Source organism: Pongo abelii, chromosome 13 (assembly GCF_028885655.2).
Source record: "Pongo abelii isolate AG06213 chromosome 13, NHGRI_mPonAbe1-v2.0_pri, whole genome shotgun sequence".
NCBI lineage: Eukaryota > Metazoa > Chordata > Mammalia > Primates > Hominidae > Pongo > Pongo abelii.
In genome coordinates, this window is record NC_071998.2 from 76,328,388 (window position 1) to 76,347,800 (window position 19,413).

Sequence of the window (19,413 nt, forward strand, 5' to 3'; positions counted from 1 at the left end):
CCAATTCATTAGTCTCTTCAAAGAGACAATTTTTGACTTTGTTAATCCTCACTAGTGTATGTTTGTTCATTATTTCATTAGTTTGTTCACTATTTCACTAATTTATGCCCTTTATTATTTAATTCCTTCTACTTTTGGGGTAACCTCCTGCTATCTTTTTAACATCTTTAGATGAATATTTAGTATATTGATTTTTAGCTTCTCTTCTTTGGTATATGCATTTAACATTACATATGGCTTATCTTGACTTGCACTCCACGTTGAGCTCAAAATGTTTCCTAATTTTCATTGTGACTTTTTTTTTTGACTTGTGAATAACATAGTTATTTTATTTACAGGACATGGGGGATTTATTTTTGTTTTATCAATTTTTATTGCGTTGTGATCAGATAACATACTATCTCTGATTTCAGTCCTTTGAATGTATTGAAACTTGCTTTTTGGCTCAGAATAAGGCAAATGTTTGTAAATGTTACAGAGGTACTTGAGAAGAATATGCATTCTGCAATCATTGGGCACTGTTAATCCTATTATTCAAATCTACATTTTTTACTCACCTTTGAAGTCTTTTTGTTATATCAGTAATTTATAAAGTGATATTAAAATCTCCCACTATGACAGATCTCCACTCTGTCACCCAGGCTGGGGCAACAGTGGCATGATCATGAGTCACTGCAGCCTCGACCTCCTGGGCTCAAGCAATCCTCCCACTTCAGCCTCCTGAGTAGCTGGGACCACAGGCGCACACCACAATGCCCTGCTAATTCTTGTATTTTTTGTAGAGAAGGGGTTCTTCACCATGTCGTCCAGGCTGCTCTCAAACTCTTGGGCTCAAGTGATCTACTGGCCTTGGCCTCCCAGCATGCTGGGATTACAGGTGTGAGCCACTGTGCCCATCTCTACTATAATTTTGGATTTGTCTTATTTCTCCATGAAGTGCTGATAGTTTTTGCAATACAAATATTGAAGCTATGTTATTAAGTGCATGCAAATGTAGAATTGTTATACCATCCTGGTGAATTGCTCTTTTAATCATTTTTACCTCTTCTTATCTAATGAGTTTTGCCTTAAAGTCCAACTTGACATTACTATAGCTACACCTGCTTTCTTTTGATTAATATTTACATGGTATCTCTTTTTATATCTTATTTTCAATCTTTCTGTGTCTATTTTAGATATGTTTCTTGTAAGCAGCATATGGTTAGATAATTTTAAGATCCTTTCTGATAGTCTTTATCTTTTAATTTCATTATTCATTTATTAATTTAACATAATTACTGTTTTGGTAAAAATCCACCATTGTGCCTTTTATTTATCCTTCTTCCTCTGTGTTCCTTTTTCCCTCTTTTGGATCGTTGGTTATTTTTTCTTTTTCTGTTGTTTTCTCCACTAACTTAGAAGTTATAGTTTTACTCTTTTTTTAGTGGTTATCCTAGATAGTATACCATGCACCCTAATATTAATTGGTACTTTTATCCTTTTCCCAGGCAATGGAAGAACTCCATTGAATCCTTTGATGTTGTATATTTTAATTATCTGAATATGTGATTTTTAAGTAAGGTTGCATTTTTATTGCTCAGCATTTATACAATGCAAATGTAAGGTTTTTTTTTTTCCTATTTCAACATTGTAGTACATGTGAAGTATTAAGATGAATGAGTGTTTCTTATTTACATAAATTTGTGCTTGTAAAACAAAGATTGACATTAGAGCTTTCTAGATTTGATACACTTCAAAAATTTTCTTTAGAGGATACACAAAAAAAACTAAACCACATATACACAAACACACACACACATTCCTGATATACAATTTGTTCTGCCTTTGATTTCCAAGTTCTCCTTCCTCTCAGGACTATCAGTTGGCTATCTTCTATCTGTCTGCTTTTGGCTTCCTTTTTTACTGAGGCTTTCACTTCCCTGCACTTGTTACCTCCTTCTGCCTCCTTTGCTGCAAACTCTGCTGCCTACAATTCTTTCTCCACTTTTTCAACTTTCTTGTTTCTTCTTACTTCTTGGATTTCACTCAGAAAGTCCATACTTTAATAAAGATAGCTAATCAAAGTGCTTCAGGTTGGCAAAGCAACCAGTCACAGTGGATGGCGTGTTATCTTTGAGTATTTGACTTTTGACTTTTTTGGCTGTGTTTGTTGCTCCTTACTATTAAAAAGGTTTTACCACTCAGAACAATGTTAGTTACTTGTGAACACCAGAAGGCTAGTCTCTGGATAAATGAGAATTGACTGTATTATTAAAGTAGTTATGAGTTTGGTCAATGTAAAATTCATTTTTAATCATAATCTAAATGTACTGAAGTGCTCTATTTTAAAAATTTTCATCTCTATTCTACAAAGAATAAAAAAATAATAGAACAACAACTTCTTGTGGATCAACTGAGTGAAGAACTAACAAAACTTAACCTGTCAGTGACTTCTTCAGCTAAAGAAAATTGTGGAGATGGGCCAGATGCCAGGATCCCTGAAAGGAGACCATATACTGTACCATTTGATACTCATTTGGGGCATTATATTTATATCCCATCAAGACAAGATTCCAGGAAGGTAAAGTCCGAACAATCTTTTCCTTATTTTGAGATTAAAAAAATTTTAGCCATGTGTAATATCACAGTGTATTTATACAGTCTCAGCAGATTTTTTTTGTTTGATTTTATGGAATTTTGGTATACCTTTTCTTTTAAGCGTACTTCTTTCTAGTAAACTAATAAACAAGAGAATACACAGTTACATTTGGAGGGAATAGTTGGATGGAGATAATGTCTATACTTCATCAATGTGAAAAAGGTATCCTTTGCCATATTTTCAGACACGACCAAGTTTAATGTCTACATGAATTTATTTCTTCCTTTAACCACACAAAGTTGAGATGTTAGAGGATATTTATTTCAACTTGTTTGGTCTGTCATTATTTTTGAAATAATATTTATATGCTATTCAGTCTTACCAAGTAGACATAATCAAGACAATATAAATATCAATATAAATTTTAGTTTGTGTGTGGTTGGTAAATATATACACACACAGTTTTAAGAATTATCAAAGAATCTCTATTATGGAAAAGACTTAATTAGCAGATGCATGAGTTTTGGTTTAGCAGGTTCATGAATTCTGGTTTCTATTGCCTCTTCTTATGAAGGGAAATGATTTGTTCACATGAGATCCATCTGGTTGTTACAGTCAGAGGGATAAGAAATGAAAGGCAAGTGATACATGAGCAGTGCCATGGACTGTACATCAGGCAGCCTTGGGTGGTATGAATACTATAATAGCTCTGGACATTTGGTTTCCTTTGTAAAAAGAAATTTTAAAAGGAAATTACAATCCCAGAGAATGAAGTTGGACTCTGAACAAAGGTTTTATTATTTGCTCCTTAAATAATCCCCAAACTCTCACAAGAGAAAACTAGATACCTGCCAGTTATGGGATAAAATAGCCATGTCTAGTACGTTGTATTTGTTAGATCAGTACTTCTTGAGTTGGTTCTTCCTTAAAGAATTCCCCTCCCTCATACCCCATTGGGAGGCCACCTAAAAAACTTTACACCCATCTGTCATGATGCTGATGTGACAGATGATCTAATTAGGTGACTGACAGCAGAAGCACAAAAATCAGATATAAGATGATTTTCAGAATCAGGTAGGATTTTTTAGGAGAGATTGCATGATGGGGGCCTATTGTCAAGTGATTAAATCCTAAACACCGTGTGATACTCATATTCCACTATATGTTATAATTTTAACAGCTTATAATAATTGATAAATGGACTGTCTCCTCTAAGATTTTATTGCCTTTTGTGAGAAGTCATCTTGAGGTTTGGTTACAGAGATGGTGCAAAGGAAATATTTTGTAATAGAAACCAGAACAAAGGTATAAAGGCAATTTCTAATTTATTGTTGTTGTTTTCCAAGGTCATTTTTTTTTTTGAGAATTTAAAGTACATTTCCAATAGAAGAATGTTGTACTATAGAAAATTTCCAGGTTAGCCATACAATTTTATTTGTCCTATGACATATATTAAATATTTTTCCTAGAGCCTTAATTCAGCTATACCTAACTACCATGTGTAAAGAATAAGTATATACATTGTGGTATTCAAATTAGGAATATTGTCCTGGCAGAGGGAGTGGAGACGGTTCTGGGTTTCTTCCTGTGGTGGGATTTGGATTGGAGGGGATGCAGACCTTTGGCGGCAGCACCACAGTTCTCCAGGTGTTCTGAACTGGGAAGATGAGGAAGAGGGCACATTTATTGGGGTGTGTCTGTGCTGTGTTTAAGAGCTAGGATGTTTTCCATGCATTCTTTTGGTTTCATTTTTGAATACTGTTTTCTATAAGTGAAGATAGAAGAGTTGTCCAGAAGAGAAGGAGCTGTGTAGATTCTGAAAGAAGTATTTGTCTGTGAGGCACGACGGTATTGTTAAATTAATTTTGACCTTTGTTTGAGGGGAGCATTTTCCAGTGATTGGCTATTTTAAGAGTGCCAATCTAATAACCCCTTTAACAGCACTTAGAGTAATAGGATAAAATTAGACTTTTAAAATATCACTTTTTTTGTTGTTGGGTTGGGGAATCACTTGCAAGGTCCACACAAGTCCGCCTATGTACTCTCTGGATCGAATATTTGCTGGATTTCGAACACGAAGTCAGATGCTGTTGGGTCACATAGAAGAACAAGATGAGGTCCTCCACTGCTAATTTTCTGATAACAGTGATGATGAAGAATCAGAAGGCCAAGAGAAATCTGGAATTAGGTATGTTAAATATACACTGATTTAATAAATATTTAGAATTATATGCTGCAATAAATATAGAAGTGTAGGTTTTTTCCGTTGGAGTATATCTTTTATGTTTAATAGAAGAGTAGGTAACTTTTGCTAAATGTACTATCATCTAATGTGTTATGAAAATAGTATTTGAACACAAGTCATCAGTCTTATAACTGAAAAATAATTTTGCTTTTAGAGCTTTTATAGTAATGAGATTCTAATTTTCAGAGGGTTTTTTTTTTTTTTGGGTTTCCTTATTCTGCTGCCACGTTGGCAACAAACATGACTTTTCTACTGGATTCAACATGGGTGGGGGGGCATCCTTTTATTTTGAGCAATATTAGTAACATTCTGTTTTTATATGTAATTAATTTTTTTTAACATTACTGTCACTTTTTGGGGAAACTAATTTGGGGGCAGATTAGAAAACACTAACAAATAAGTTAACTTTCTGATTTTTTTTAAGATGTAGAAGTTGTTCATGGATTCAGAAGCCAGGCTCTGTTTATTCCCTTGTTAAATTGAGTGATACTCAGGATGAAACACAAAAGTCAGATTTGGAGAATGAAGGTACATAGATTTTCTTAAATAATGTAGACCTAATGGTTATAGGACACTTATCTTTTTCCTCAGTTGATAATTTAAGAAACATCCAGGAATTCTCAAAGACCAGAACTTGGTACAAATGCTTTCCTAGTTGGTAGAACTTCCTTTATGTTCTCTGTTTTACCTCTTTTACTCTTTTACTCCTTAATAATAAAAAAAGATTTTCTATCAATTAATTATGGCTAGAGATAAAGGCTAACTCCCTCAGAATAAGGATTTTTATATTCAGACCTGAATTGATATGCTTTGTTTTCCTGATGATGTTAAAATACAGTATAATTGTACTAGGTGTCTACTCCTTCACTGGGACTTGTGCCTAACATCAATGATGTATTTGGCATTAGAGCCCAATTAGTGTACTGGATGTTGGTAATGTTTTAGTACACAACTGCTAAGAATTTTTATGCATCAATAACAACATCAAAAACATTTATGAGCCACGCATAGTAGCTCATGCCTGTAATCCCAGTGCTTTGAGAGGCTGAAACGGGAGAATTGCTTGAGGCCAGGAGTTTGAGGCCAGCCTGAGCAACGTAGTGAGATTGTCTCTCTACAGAGAATTAGCTGAGCGTGGTAGTGTGTACCTACTCAGGAGGAAGGCTGAGGTGGGAGAATCACTTGAGCCCAGGAGTTCCAGGCTGTAGTGAGCCGAGATCACACCACTGCACTCTAGTCTAAGCGACAGAGCAAGACCCTGCCTCAAAAAAAAAAAAATAAAATAAAAAAATAAATAAATCTACTACTACCCTGTAGTTTTCACAACTTTTTTTTTTTTTAGACGAAGTCTCTCTGTCACCCAGGCTGGAGTGCAATGGTGCAGTGTCGGCTCACTGCAGCCTCCGCCTCCTAGGTTCAGGCGATTCTCCTCCTCAGCCTCCCAAGTAGCTGGGACTACAGATGTGTGCCACCACACCCGGCTAATTTTTGTATTTTTAGTAGAGATGGGGTCTCACTATGTTGGCCAGGCTGATTCGAACTTCTGACCTTGTGATCTGCACACCTTAGCCTCCCAAAGTGCTGGGACTACAGTCGTGAGCCACTGTGCCCAGCCGGTAGTAGTAGATTTTGTTAACTCATCTCTCTTGGTCAATGCGTGGTTGACCCACCAAAAATAAGGGAATAGGGAATGTAAATAATATAAGTGCTACACTTTGAAAATATAGAGCATCTCTTTAAGAACCTATATGTGGCTTTATGAGCCAAAAATTTAAGTATAACTAAAATAAATTCCAAAATGTGGAAATAATAAAGGTAAATGCTACTCAAGCAGCCATGCTTGAGCTGTTTGTTACTGCTCTGCAACCAGGAAAAAAAACTTATGTCGGAATGTAAATGAGCTTACACTAGTTCCTTCCTTGAGAAAGTCTGGCTATGAAAAAAATGTCACCTGAACTAAAGCAGTGTGCTTAGTGACATAGTTGATTTACATTCTGGTGCAGGTCAGTAACAAACAGTGCTAGACCACACTCTGAGTAGCCTGGTATAGTCTGCATTCTCCAGTTACAATAAAAGTAGAAGTTGATAGGAAACAAATTCACCCCTCTATCCATCTGGAAATTTTACACCTATCTCAAATATCTCATGTTAAAGGCAATGAAAAACTGTGTGTCTGAACCTATGGGATATTAAGAAAGAATATATACATATATGTATTAATTTGTAAGAAAATAAAAACTCTTACTGTAAGCTGGAATGCTAGAGTCCCAACTGCTGTGTATTTTTTCCCCTTTTTCCTTCCCTTCCTTTTTGTCTCTTCCACTGCCACCTCTAAATTGCTTTTGAGTCTGCTTTTCTTTTTTTAACTCTACTTCTGTTGAATATTTTATTTCTCCATTTTTTTTTAAAGATTTAAAGATTGATTGTCTCCAGGAGAGTAAAGAATTGAATTTGCAAAAATTAAAGAATTCAGAACGCATACTTACTGACGCTAAACAAAAAATGAGAGAACTTACAATTAACATCAAGATGAAGGAAGATCTGATTAAAGAATTAATCAAAACAGGTAATAGTATCTTGTGAACCAGCTTATATGAGAAAGAAAACTTCTAAAATTGCTTCTGATGTGGTCACAGTTACTTTAGTTTTTGAAGCTCAGGTCTATCCACTTAGCTTGGATTGGTGTAACAAGGTGAGTTTTTAGGCCAATATGTGGAGATTAGTTATCAGAAGAATTTTGTTCTTTTGGGATTTCACCTCTGAATTGTTCTAACCGGTGTGAACTCTGCATTGTGCTGAAATGCTGTGGCACTTAATGTGCCAGTTACAACATGTTTATTTTATTTTTTTGAGGCAGGGTCTCACTCTGTCACCTAGGCTGGAGTGCAGTGGTGCAGTCATGACTCACTGCAGCCTTGACCTCTGGGGCTCAACCAATCCTCCTACCTCAGCCTCCCAAGTAGCTGGGACTACAGTCATGTGCCACCATGCCCAGTATGCACCTGTAGTTTTTATAAATTTTTTTTGCAGTGTATTAGAATTGATAAAATACAGTATAGATGTCCTGTTATTATTAGTTGGCAGAAGCAGCTGCTATTCAAGAGAAGTCTTCAGTGAGAGGGCATTGAAAAGTAAGCACTCACTGACACTTTTGATAGTCACCATCTCTGAGGATTTTTAGGAAAGCTCCAAATTGCCCTTGGTTCTAATGAGCAACAAAAGGGTCTTCTCTGTGTAAGCTCTGGTATCCTCTATTTTAAAACAACCACGTTGGGTATATCAGGCTACAAACACATGCTTGTTTAATGAGATCCATAGTAAGATAACCTTTCTGAAAGAAAGTCATTGATTCTAGTGGGTAAATATCCTCAACTTCCACAGGCAGTACCCTGAAATCTTGGGAATGGAGAAACCATTCTAGATAGCTCCTAGATACTCCTAAGAGGGGTCAACTGGTGTTTGATCCTGCCTGTGGGGAAGCAGCATGGTCAATCTCATTTAAATATCTGGGTAACTGGAGCTAGGATGATGCGTAGCACATATGTCACTAGGAATGAGAAAGCAAAAAGCTTTGGGAAAGTAGCTAAGCAGAGGATGCTTCTTAAAAAATGTCAAAAAAAACCCACAAGAAACTTAATGCCCTTAATGCTTTCTCACTGAAGACTTCTCTTGAATAGCAGCTACTTCTGCCAACTAATAATAACAGGACATCTATACTATATTTTATCAATTCTAATACACTGCAAAAAAAATTTATGAAAACTACTGATGCGTACTGAGCATGGTGGCACATGCCTGTAGTCCCAGCTACTTGGAAGGCTGAAGTAGGAGGATTGGTTGAGTCCCAGAGGTCAAGGCTGCAGTGAGTCATGATTGCACCACTGCATTCCAGCCTAGGTGACAGAACGAGACAGTCTCAAAAAAATAAAATAAACATGTTGTAATTGGCACTGTATTTTTTTTAGTGGTTCATAAAATATTGGTGTGTTGAACAATTAATGAATAGTCCAAAATGATTTGTTAAAATATAGTAATTGTATGTATTTTAAAGTTAGTCAAGTAATCGTAAATTAGAGTCAGAGGACAGTTCACACTGCATTTAGTTAAATAACTTTTATCAAAAAATGATGAGTATTTTTGGATAGCAGTATAACCAGCTATATAAATAGTATAATAGGCTGGGTGTGGTGGCTCACGCCTGTAATCCCAGCACTTTGGGAGGCCAAGGCGGGCGGATCATTTGAGGTCGGGAGTTCGAGACCAGCCTGGCCAACATGGTGAAACCCTGTCTCTACTAAAAATACAAAAATTAGCTGGGCATGGTGGCATGTGCCTGTAATCCAAGCTACTCAGGAGGCTATGGCAGGAGAATTGCTGGAACCCAGGAGGCGGAGGTGGCAGTGAGCTGACATTGTACCACTGCACTCTAGCCTGGGTGACAGAGCGAGACTCTGTCTAAATAAATAAATAAATAGTATAATAAACTGTCTCTGGTGATTATTCATCCCCTGAACTTTAGACTCCTACTTTCTACTGCCACGAGTTTGCCAGTCTAGTTCAGGGACGGTTGCCTATTCAGAGCAAATGAAAACCAAGCTTTTAGGGTCACTAGCTGGACTTAGAATCAAAAGAGATATAGAAATATCTTTATTCTATTTTTTCTGTTCTATATATTTATAAGAAAAGAATTTAAAAGGAATTAATCTTGAATAAGTTCAGGTTAGTGAAAAAGGAGAGAGTTAGCTTTGGATGAAAAGATTCTTAAGAGACATAACAAATCAAATGTATCGTGGACCTTGTTTAGATCCTGATTTAAATAAACCAATTGTGAAACACATTTTGAGGCAATTGGGGAAGTCTGAATATGGACTGATTGGTGTTAATATTGTTAGTGTGATAATGACTTTTTGGTTATGTCCATATTTTGTATAAATGCTGATTGCAGTATGTATAAGTAGGAAGAGGAATTTAACAAAATGAAGTATGTATAGGTGAGATGAATGACATTCTGGGATTGCTTTATAATATTTAAGCGAAGTAAAAAGGCATATTTGAAGCAGCTGTGACAAAATCTTGGTAACTTTTAAATCTGGGTGATGGGGATTCATTTTATTATTTCTTTTGTTATATTTAAACATTTTCATAATAATTTAAAAAAGGAATTCAAGCAGACAGATTATTGGTAGCAGGAGGCTGGAGTATACTAAGCAAGAGGACAGTCACTCCCAAATATCCTTCTTAACTGAGTTTGATGCCAGCAAAGCTCAACTACAAATTCAGAGGACAAGAAATGTCACTCTAAAACGCCAAAGATTGAACCAGTGAGACTGACTGGCAGCAGATGGGAACAGTCATTAAGGAACTAATCATTAAGAGGCCTGATGGCAAGCTGTGTTTGATGGGGGTGGGTGGGGACAACTGGGTTTTTAATGCTATGCCTTAAATAGTATCACTGCCTGGCTGGATTTTAGAGTAGAGTATTTTTATGTTTTTGATGTTTAACTTCTTTTTACATAATTTATACTAATAATAATTATTATTATGGTTAAGGTAACGATGCCAAGTCTGTAAGCAATTAGTATTCTTTGAAAGTAACAAAGGTAGAGCATGATGCAGAACAGGCAAAAGTCGAAGTAACTGAAACACAAAAGCAGCTACAGGAGCTGGAAAACAAAGATCTTTCTGATGTTGCAATGAAGGTAAAATTACAGAAAGAGTTTCGTAAAAAGATGGATGCTGCAAAGCTGAGAGTTCAGGTAATTTAAAAAATGTAATTGAGAAAACTTATTTAAGCTTTCTTGCTTCTGAGGATTCTTGTACTGAGTTAGGAAAGAAGTGGGATTCAGTTTATACCAGCAAGAGAAACTGGGTGTCAACTTTTCTTTTGTAGTGTGCTGGTCGATTTACATATTTTACAATCTGGGTAGTATATTTCTTAATTCAAGAAGTATCTTCTTTCAATCATCGTATCAAAAAACCACATGGTAAGAAATATAACCATGAAACAGTGTTTTTTTCTGAAGGACAAAGTATTAAATAGTTAAATAATACAAATAAAACAGCTGGTACATATATGACACTTTGTAGACACTCAACAAATGGGAACTATTTCGAGATATGGTTTTCCCAAACCATAACTGATTGGCTTAAGAAAGATTAATAACTTTGTGTACTGCAACTCATCCTTAACTTCCTAATGCCTGGTTTTAGCTTTAACTTTAGAAATAGCTACAGTTAAAAATTCTATTCTATGAGAAATATTCCATCACATAGAGAGTTTGTGTGATGAAGCCATTTCCAGGTGCTTTGGAGATAGTCACAGTGCTTTGTTAGTCTGATCATAATGAACTTTCTAGGATGTGTCCTCTATTTCTTTATTTCTCATGGTCTACTGCTTTCTTTCATGTTATAGAAACATTTTTATATTTTTCCATTATAGGTAGAGTTGTAATTAACCTATTCACAGCATTATTATTATTATTGAACTATGCCACAGTTATTTGCTTTCAACAAAATAGATGTTTACAGTATACCTCTGGTGTGCCCGGCATATTGTAATATACCAGTATATTCTGGTGTGAGAGGCCAGAAAAGTCCCTCCTGGGGTTTCTAATGCCACCTCAAACATCTGGATATTTCCACTAAAAGTTGTTACCTAAATAGCTTCTCAAGTCAACATCAAGTTAAAATAATATGACTTGAATATTTGAACTGCTTAAAGGAGGACATAGGGTGGTTATCTATGTCACACCTTCCATTTTCCTTCAGAGTAGTTATTTCCATTTTGGAATTCACCTTTCCATGCTTTGCTTCCTGCTGTATATCCTTTTCTGCTAAGAGTACTGATAAGGAAGGAAAATGAAAAGTGTAGAACTTCACCACAAAAGAAACATCTGATACAGCAGAGGACAGAAACAAGACATAGTTTTAGAAATTTTGTACCTTTGACATATCCATGCACTACTCATGGGGATAAGGATGATAAGGAGGATGAGGAGGACAGTAGTTACCATTTGTTGAGGGCCTATACATACCAAATGGTTTATACACATTATTTAATCCTTTGAAGTGGGCATTTTTAGCCATTTTACAAATGTGGAAAGAAAGGTTTAGAAAGGTAAAATAACTCAGTCAGAGTCCCATAGTGGTGATGACAATGCCGGTTTTCAGTTCTCTAGCATATCATACTTTTTTTTTGAGATGGAGTCTTGCTCTGTTGCCCAGGCTGGAGTGCAGTGGCATGATCTCAGCCCCCTGCAGTTGCCTCCTCCCAGGCTCAAATGATCCTCTTGCCTCAGGCTCTCAAATAGCTGGGATTACAGGTGCCTGCCACCACACCCGCAAATTTTTGTATTTTTAGTAGAGACGCGGTGTTACCACATTGGCCAGGCTGGTCTCAAACTCCCGACCTCAAGTGATCCACTCGTCTCGGCCTCAGAAAGTGCTGGGATTACAGATGTGAGTCACCGCACCCAGCCATATCATGCTGTTTTAAAATATTGAAATACTAGTATTTTTATTGGTTTAAAACAGTTACTTCAATTTTTAAAACAAAACATTTTTAAATTAAAAACTTCTAAAACCTATATTTTTAATGTCTTTAGGTATATGTAGAGCGTTACATGCTGCATTAATAGTTTCATGCTGACAGATGCACTTTTGAGCAACTATGAAATAAGTGCAAAAGACAATGGCAACAGTATCTCACTCTTAAGTAAGACTTTCAGGATGTACACTGATATTTTTAATGTTAATGTGAAAAAGACACTAAAGTACTGGTATTATAATTTTTGCTGCAGTATTGTAATTACTGTCAATTGTAAGTGGCAAAGCCAGTGTCCAAATTTAGGTACTGGAAACGGCAAAGGCCTGTGGCCTCCAAGCCAGTGGTACCCAAAGTAGTCCATCTGCAGATTGTTCCTCTTCTGTGATGAGATAAAGGTCAATCATTGCACAGCTTCCTTGATCAAAAAAGTCTCGCATGAAAACATCAACCGAATCTAACAGTATGCTGAGGAGTGCAAATTGACAACAATGTCTGTGAACTAGCACTGGTCCACAGATCACATTTTGAGTAGCACTGCTCTAAGCAGCAGTGCCTCTTGGGTACTTAGTTTAATTAAAACAAAACTTGCCTATGCTAACACTTTATTGCCAAAATAAAGGAAATAATTAATTGTGTGCATAATTTATGAATGACATCCCTTTACCTTTTTTATGCCACCTAATTGGTACTTAGTGCAATGCTAATCACATAATACAAGTTTAATATATGTTTGTTTGGTCAGGACTGAATTGTAACACAAGTATTTCATACCATTTTAACTTTTTTTCTTTTTTTTTTTTTTTGAGATGGAGTTTCACTCTTGTTGCCCAGGCTGGAGTGCAATGGTGCTGATCGCGGCTCAACGCAACCTCCGCCTCCTGGGTTCAAGTGATTCTCCTGCCTCAGCCTCCTGAGTAGCTGGGATTACAGGCGTGCACCACCACGCCCGGCTAATTTTGTATTTTTAGTAGAGACAGTGTTTCTCCATGTTGGTCAGGCTGGTCTTGAACTCCCGACCTCAGGTGATCTGCCCTCCTCAGCCTCCCAAAGTGCTGGAATTACAGGTGTGAGCCACCGTGCCCAACCCATTTTAACTGATTTTTAAGTGTATAATTCAGTGGCATTAATTACATTCACAGTCTTGTGCAACCATCACCACTATCTATTTCCAAAACATTTTCATCACTCCAGACAGACACTCTGTAATATTATGGAATAGCTCCTCATTTTCCCCTTCCCCCAGCTCTTGGTAATCTCTAATCTGCTTTCTCTATGAATTTGCTTATTCTAGATACTTCATATAAGTAGAATTAGATAATATTTTACCTTCTGTGTCAGCCTTATTTCATTTAGCATAATATTTTCAAGGTTTGTCTACATTGCAGCATGTACAAGAACTTCATTCCCTTTTATTGCCAAGTAATATTCCATTGTGTGGATATTCCACAATTTATCCGTTCATCCACCAATGGACACTTGAGTTGTTTCTACCATTTCGCTATTGTGAATAATGTTTTGGCATACAAATAAGTCTCTGGCATACAAATAAGTCTCTGTTTTCAATTTCTTTGGGTATGTACCTAGGAGTAGAATTTCTGAGTATGTGGTAAATCTGTGCTTAGCTTTTTGAGAAACCACTGTTCTCCATAGCAGCAGCATCATTTTACATTTCCACCAGCAATGTGTGAATGTTCTAATTTCTCCACACTTTTGTCAACACCTGTTTCTTTCCTTTTTTTTATTATAGTCATCCGAGTAGGTATGAAGTTGTATCTCTTTTTTTTTTTTTTTTGGGACAGAGTCTCTCTGTTGCCCAGGCTGGAGTGCAGTGGCGTGATCTCGGCTCACTGCTAGCTCCGCCTCCCGGGTTCACGCTTTTCTCCTGCCTCAGCCTCCCGAGTAGCTGGGACTACAGGCACCCGACACCGCGCCCGGCTAATTTTTTGTATTTTTAGTAGAGACGGGTTTTCACTGTGTTAGCCAGGATGGATGAAGTTGTATCTCATTGTGGTTTTGGTTTGCATTTCCCTAATGACTAATGATGTTGAGCATCTTTTCATGTGCTTATTGGCTGTTCATAAATCTTCTTTGGAGAAATGTCTATTCAAATTCTTTGTCCATATTTTAATTTGGTTCTTTGCCTTTCTTGTTGAGTTGTATGAGTTCTTTATATATTCTGACATTAAATTCTATCAGATACATGATTTCCAAATATTTTTTCCTATTCTGTAGGTTTTCTTTACACTTTGATAATATCCTTTGGTATGCAAAAATTTTTAGTTTTGTTGAAGTCCGATTTATCTATTTTTTTCTTTTGTTACTTGTGCTTTTTGGTGTCATGTCTAAGAATCCATTGCCTAAATCCAAGGTCATGAAGATTTATGTTTTCTGCTAAGAGTTTTATGGTTTTTGCTTTTATATTTAGGTCATTGGTCCATTTGGGGTCAGTTTTTGTATATGGTGTGAAGTAGTAGTCCAGATTTTGCATGTGGAACTCCAGTTGTACCAGTACCATCTGTTGAAGAGACTGTTCTTTCCTCCATTGAATGGACTTGGCACCCTTATCAAAAATCAGCTGGAGTGGGAAATAGGGAAATGCTGATAGGGGAAACGGGGAGATGTTGGTCAAATGGTACAAAGTTGCAGTTATGTAGAATAAATAAGTGTTTAAAGATCCATACGTATAAACCAGTACACCTTCACTCACATTCTTTATGTGTGTGTGTGTGTGTGTGTGTGTGTGTGTGATGGAGTTTTGCTCTTGTTGCCCAGGCTGCAGTGCAATGGTGCAATCTCGTCTCACTGCAACCTCCACCTCCCAGGTTCAAGAGATTATCCTGCCTCAGCCTCCCAAGTAGCTGGGATTACGGGCATGCATTACCATGTCCAGCTAATTTTGTATTTTTGACATAGATGGGGTTTCACCATGTTGGCCAGGCTGGTCTTGAACTTCTGACGTCAGGTGATCCACCCACCTCAGCCTACCAAAGTGCTGGGATTACAGGTGTGAGCCATTGTTCCTGGCCACCCTCACATTCTTCGTTTATGAAGTGGAACTTAAATATTCCTGCCAAATCTAAAGCTTTAAAATTTGGCATACCCTTTGATTCACTTACAGGAATTTATCCTAAAGAATTTATCCAAGTGGCATCACATTACCCAAATTCAAACCATACTACAAGGCTGTAGTCACCAAAACAGCATGATATTGGTATGAAAACAGGAACATAAACTAATGGAACAGAATAGAGAACCCAGAAATAAAGCCAAATACTTACAGCCAACTGATCTTCGACAAAGCATATGAAAACATAAAGTGGGGAAAGGACAACGTGTTCAACAAATAGTGCTGGGATAATTGGCAAGCCACATGTAGGAGAATGAAACTGGATCCTCATCTCTCCTGTTATGCAAAAATCAACTCAAGGTGGATCAAAGACTTAAATCTAAGATCTGAAACCATAAAAATTCCAGAAGATAACATTGGAAAAATTCTTTTAGACATTGACTTAGGCAAAAACTTTCATTACAAGAGCCCGAAAGCAGATGCAATAAAAAACCAAACAAAAATAAATAGATGGGACTTAATTACACCAAAAAGCTTCTGCACAGAGAAAGAAATAATCAGGCTGGGTGCGGTGGCTCACGCCTGTAATCCCAACACTTTGGGAGGCTGAGGCAAGCGGATCACGAGGTCAGGAGATCGAGACCATCCTGGCTAACATGGTGAAACCCCGTCTCTACTAAAAATACAAAAAATTTGCTGGGCATGTTGGCGGGCACCTGTAGTCCCAGCTACTCAGGAAGCTGAGGCAGGAGAATGGCGTGAACCCAGGAGGTGGAGCTTGCAGTGAGCGGAGACCGCGCCACTGCACTCCAGCCTGGGTGACAGAGTGAGACTCCATCTCATTAAAAAAAAAAAAAAAAAAAAAGGAAATAATCAGCAGAGTAAACAGACAACCCAGAGTGGGAGAAAATCTTCACAATCTATACCTCCAACAAAAGACTAATATCTAGAATCTACAAAGAACTCAAACAAATCAGTAAGAAAAAAACAATCCCATCAAAAAATGGGCTAAGGACACGAATAGACAATTCTCAAAAGAAGATATACAAATGACAAACATATGGAAAAATGCTCAATATCACTAATTATCAGGGAAATGCAAATCAAAACCACAAAGTAATATCACCTTACTCCTGCAAGAATAGCTGTAATTTAAAAAATCAAAAAATAATAGATGTTGGCATGGATGTGGTAAAAAGGGAACACTTTTACACTGTTGTTGGCAATGTAAGCTAGTATAATCACTATGGAAAAGAGTATGGAGATTCCTTAAAGAACTAAAAGTAGATATACCGTTTGATCCAGCAATCTCATTACTGGATATCTACCAGAGGAAAATAAGTCATTATATGAAAATGACACTTAACACATTACACATGCATGTTTATAGCAGCACAATTCACAATTGCAAAAATATGGAACCAGTCCAAATGCCCATCAACCAATGAGTGGATAAAGGAAGTGTGGTATATATATACCGTGGAATACTACTCAGCCATAAGCAGCAACCTGGATGCAGTTGGAGACTATTATTCTAAGTGAAGTAACTCAGGAGTGGAAAACCAAACGTCATATGTTCTCACTTATAAGTGGGTACAGCATACACTGCTAGGGTGATGATGGGTGCACCAAAATCTCATAAATCACCACAAAAGAACTTATCCGGTAACCAAACATCACCCATTCCCCAAAAACCTACTGAAATGAAAAGGAAGGAAGGAAGGGAGGGAGGGAGGAAGCAGTGGGGGGAGGGGAGGGGAGAGGAGGGAGAGAAAGAGAGAAAAAGACAAAGAAAAAAAGGAAAGAGGGAGGGAGGGAGGCAGAAAGAGAAAATGTGGCTGGGCTCAGTGGCTCATGCCTGTAATCCTAGCACTTTGGAGGCTAAGGCAGGATGATCCCTTGAGTCCAGGAGTCTGAGACCAGCCTAGGCAACATAGCAATACCCTGTCTCTACACAAATTTTTTAAAAAACAGCTGGGTGTGGTGGCACGCACCTGTAGTCCCAGCTACTCAGGAAGCTTAGGCAGGATGATCCCTTGAGCCCAGGAGTTTGAGGCTGCAGTGAGCTATGATCACCACTGCACTCCAACCTGGACAGTGGAATGAGACCCTGTCTCAACCAAAAATAAATAAATAAGAAAGGAAGAAAATATTTGGGTTCTACTTCTACATATAAACCAGAAATCTTATTAATCATTGCAATTCATATACATGCTTGGATACACATAGAATATCATCACTGAAAGCTAAATAAGGAACTGATAATAATGGTTGCCTCCGGAGAGAACTGGTAGGCTATCTGGTGGAGGTGAGAGGGAGACTTATGTTTATTGAATACTATATCATGACTTTAGATTATGTCATGTGTACATAGTACCTGCTTGATTTTTTTTTTAATTTACTTGATTATTTTTAAATTTGTAGCTTTTGGGTTAGCTTTTTTTTTTTTCTTTTGAGACGGAGTTTCACTCTTGTTGCCCAGGCTGGAGTGCAATGGCGCAGTCTCTGCTCACTGCAAACTCTACCTCCCGGGTTCAAGCAATTCTCCTGCCTCAGCCTCCTGAGTAGCTGGGATTATAAGCATGGGCCATCATGCCCGGCTAATTTTTTTGTGTTTTTAGTAGAGACGGGGTTTCTCCATGTTTGTCAGTCTGGTCTTGAACTCCCAACCTCAGGTGATCCGTCCGCCTTGGCCTCCCAAAGTGCTGGGATTACAGGCGTGAGCCACCGTGCCCGGCCATGGTTTAGCTTTTATTCAGCATTTTATATAGGGAAAAAGCTTTTCATGTATAGATTAACCCACAGTCATCTCATATGGTTTGGCTGTGTCCCCACCCAAATCTCATCTCCAATAGTAACCCCCGTAATCCCCACATGTCAAGTGAGGGACCTGCTGGGAGGTGCTTGGATCATGGGGGTGGTTTCCCCCATAGTGTTCTTGTGATAGTGAGTGAGTTTTCAGGAGATCTGATGGTTTTTATAAGTGGGAGTTTTTTCCTGCGCTCTTTTCTCTCTCATGCCATCATGTAAGATGTGCCTTGCTTCCCCTTCATCTTCTGCCATGATTGTAAGTTTCCTGAGATCTCCCAGCCATGCAGAACTGTGAATCAATTAAACCTCTTTCCTTTCTAAATTACCCAGTCTCAGGTAGTATCTTTATAGCAGTGTGAGAATGCACTAATACACATGTATACAGATGAGGAAACTGTTAAAAACCAGTCAAGAGTGGCATTATATTGTGCACTCAAATTAAAAACAGAAATTCCTTTTGAAAAAGTCATGTGTAGGCCAGGTGCAGTGGCTCATGCCTGTAATCCCAGCACTTTGGGAAGCCAAGGCAGGTGGATCACCTGAGGTCAGGAGTTCAAGACCAGCCTGGCCGACATGGTGAAACCTCATCTCTACTAAAAATACAAAAAAATTAGCTGGGCATGGTAGCAGGCGCCTGTAACCCCAGCTACTCAGGAGGCTGAGGCAGGAGAATCGCTTGAACCCGGGAGGTGGAGGTTGCAGTGAGCCAAGATTGTGCCATTGCACTCCAGCCTGGGCAACAAGAGCAAAACTTTGTCTCAAAAAAAAAAAGTCATGTGTATATGTATGAATATATATATTTGTATAAACAGCTAGCATATATACCAAAAATAATAACTATCTCTGAATGTGGCTAAGTGATTTTTTATTTTCTCCCTTTTACTTTTTTTTCTACATTTTTATAAGGAACATAGGTCACTTTTGTAATTAGAAGGGAAGCCAATTTAAAAGACGAAATCTTCCCATGACTTGAGCCCAGCTATCCTGATTGATTTATTTTCCCATTTCCTTGTAGCAAAAAGAATGTTTCCGGCTGCTACATTTAAGAGAGAGCTGGCCGGGCACGGTGGCTCACGCCTGTAATCCCAGCACTTTGGGAGGCCGAGGCGGGCAGATCACAAAGTCAGGAGATCGCGACCATCCTGGCTAACATGGTGAAACCCTGT

General features: G+C 37.7%; 1 protein-coding gene across 1 annotated transcript in view; it reads left to right on the forward strand.

Moving 5' to 3' along the window:
- Positions 1-10,588, forward strand: part of LOC100443659 (kinesin-like protein KIF27) — a 32,682-nt gene extending 22,094 nt beyond the window's left edge. The window contains 5 exon segments of the mRNA XM_063714104.1: positions 2,354-2,560; positions 4,597-4,766; positions 5,248-5,351; positions 7,234-7,389; positions 10,374-10,588. Coding sequence (XP_063570174.1) covers positions 2,354-2,560; positions 4,597-4,766; positions 5,248-5,351; positions 7,234-7,389; positions 10,374-10,588 — 852 coding nt within the window.
- The last annotated feature ends 8,825 nt before the right edge of the window (positions 10,589-19,413 follow it).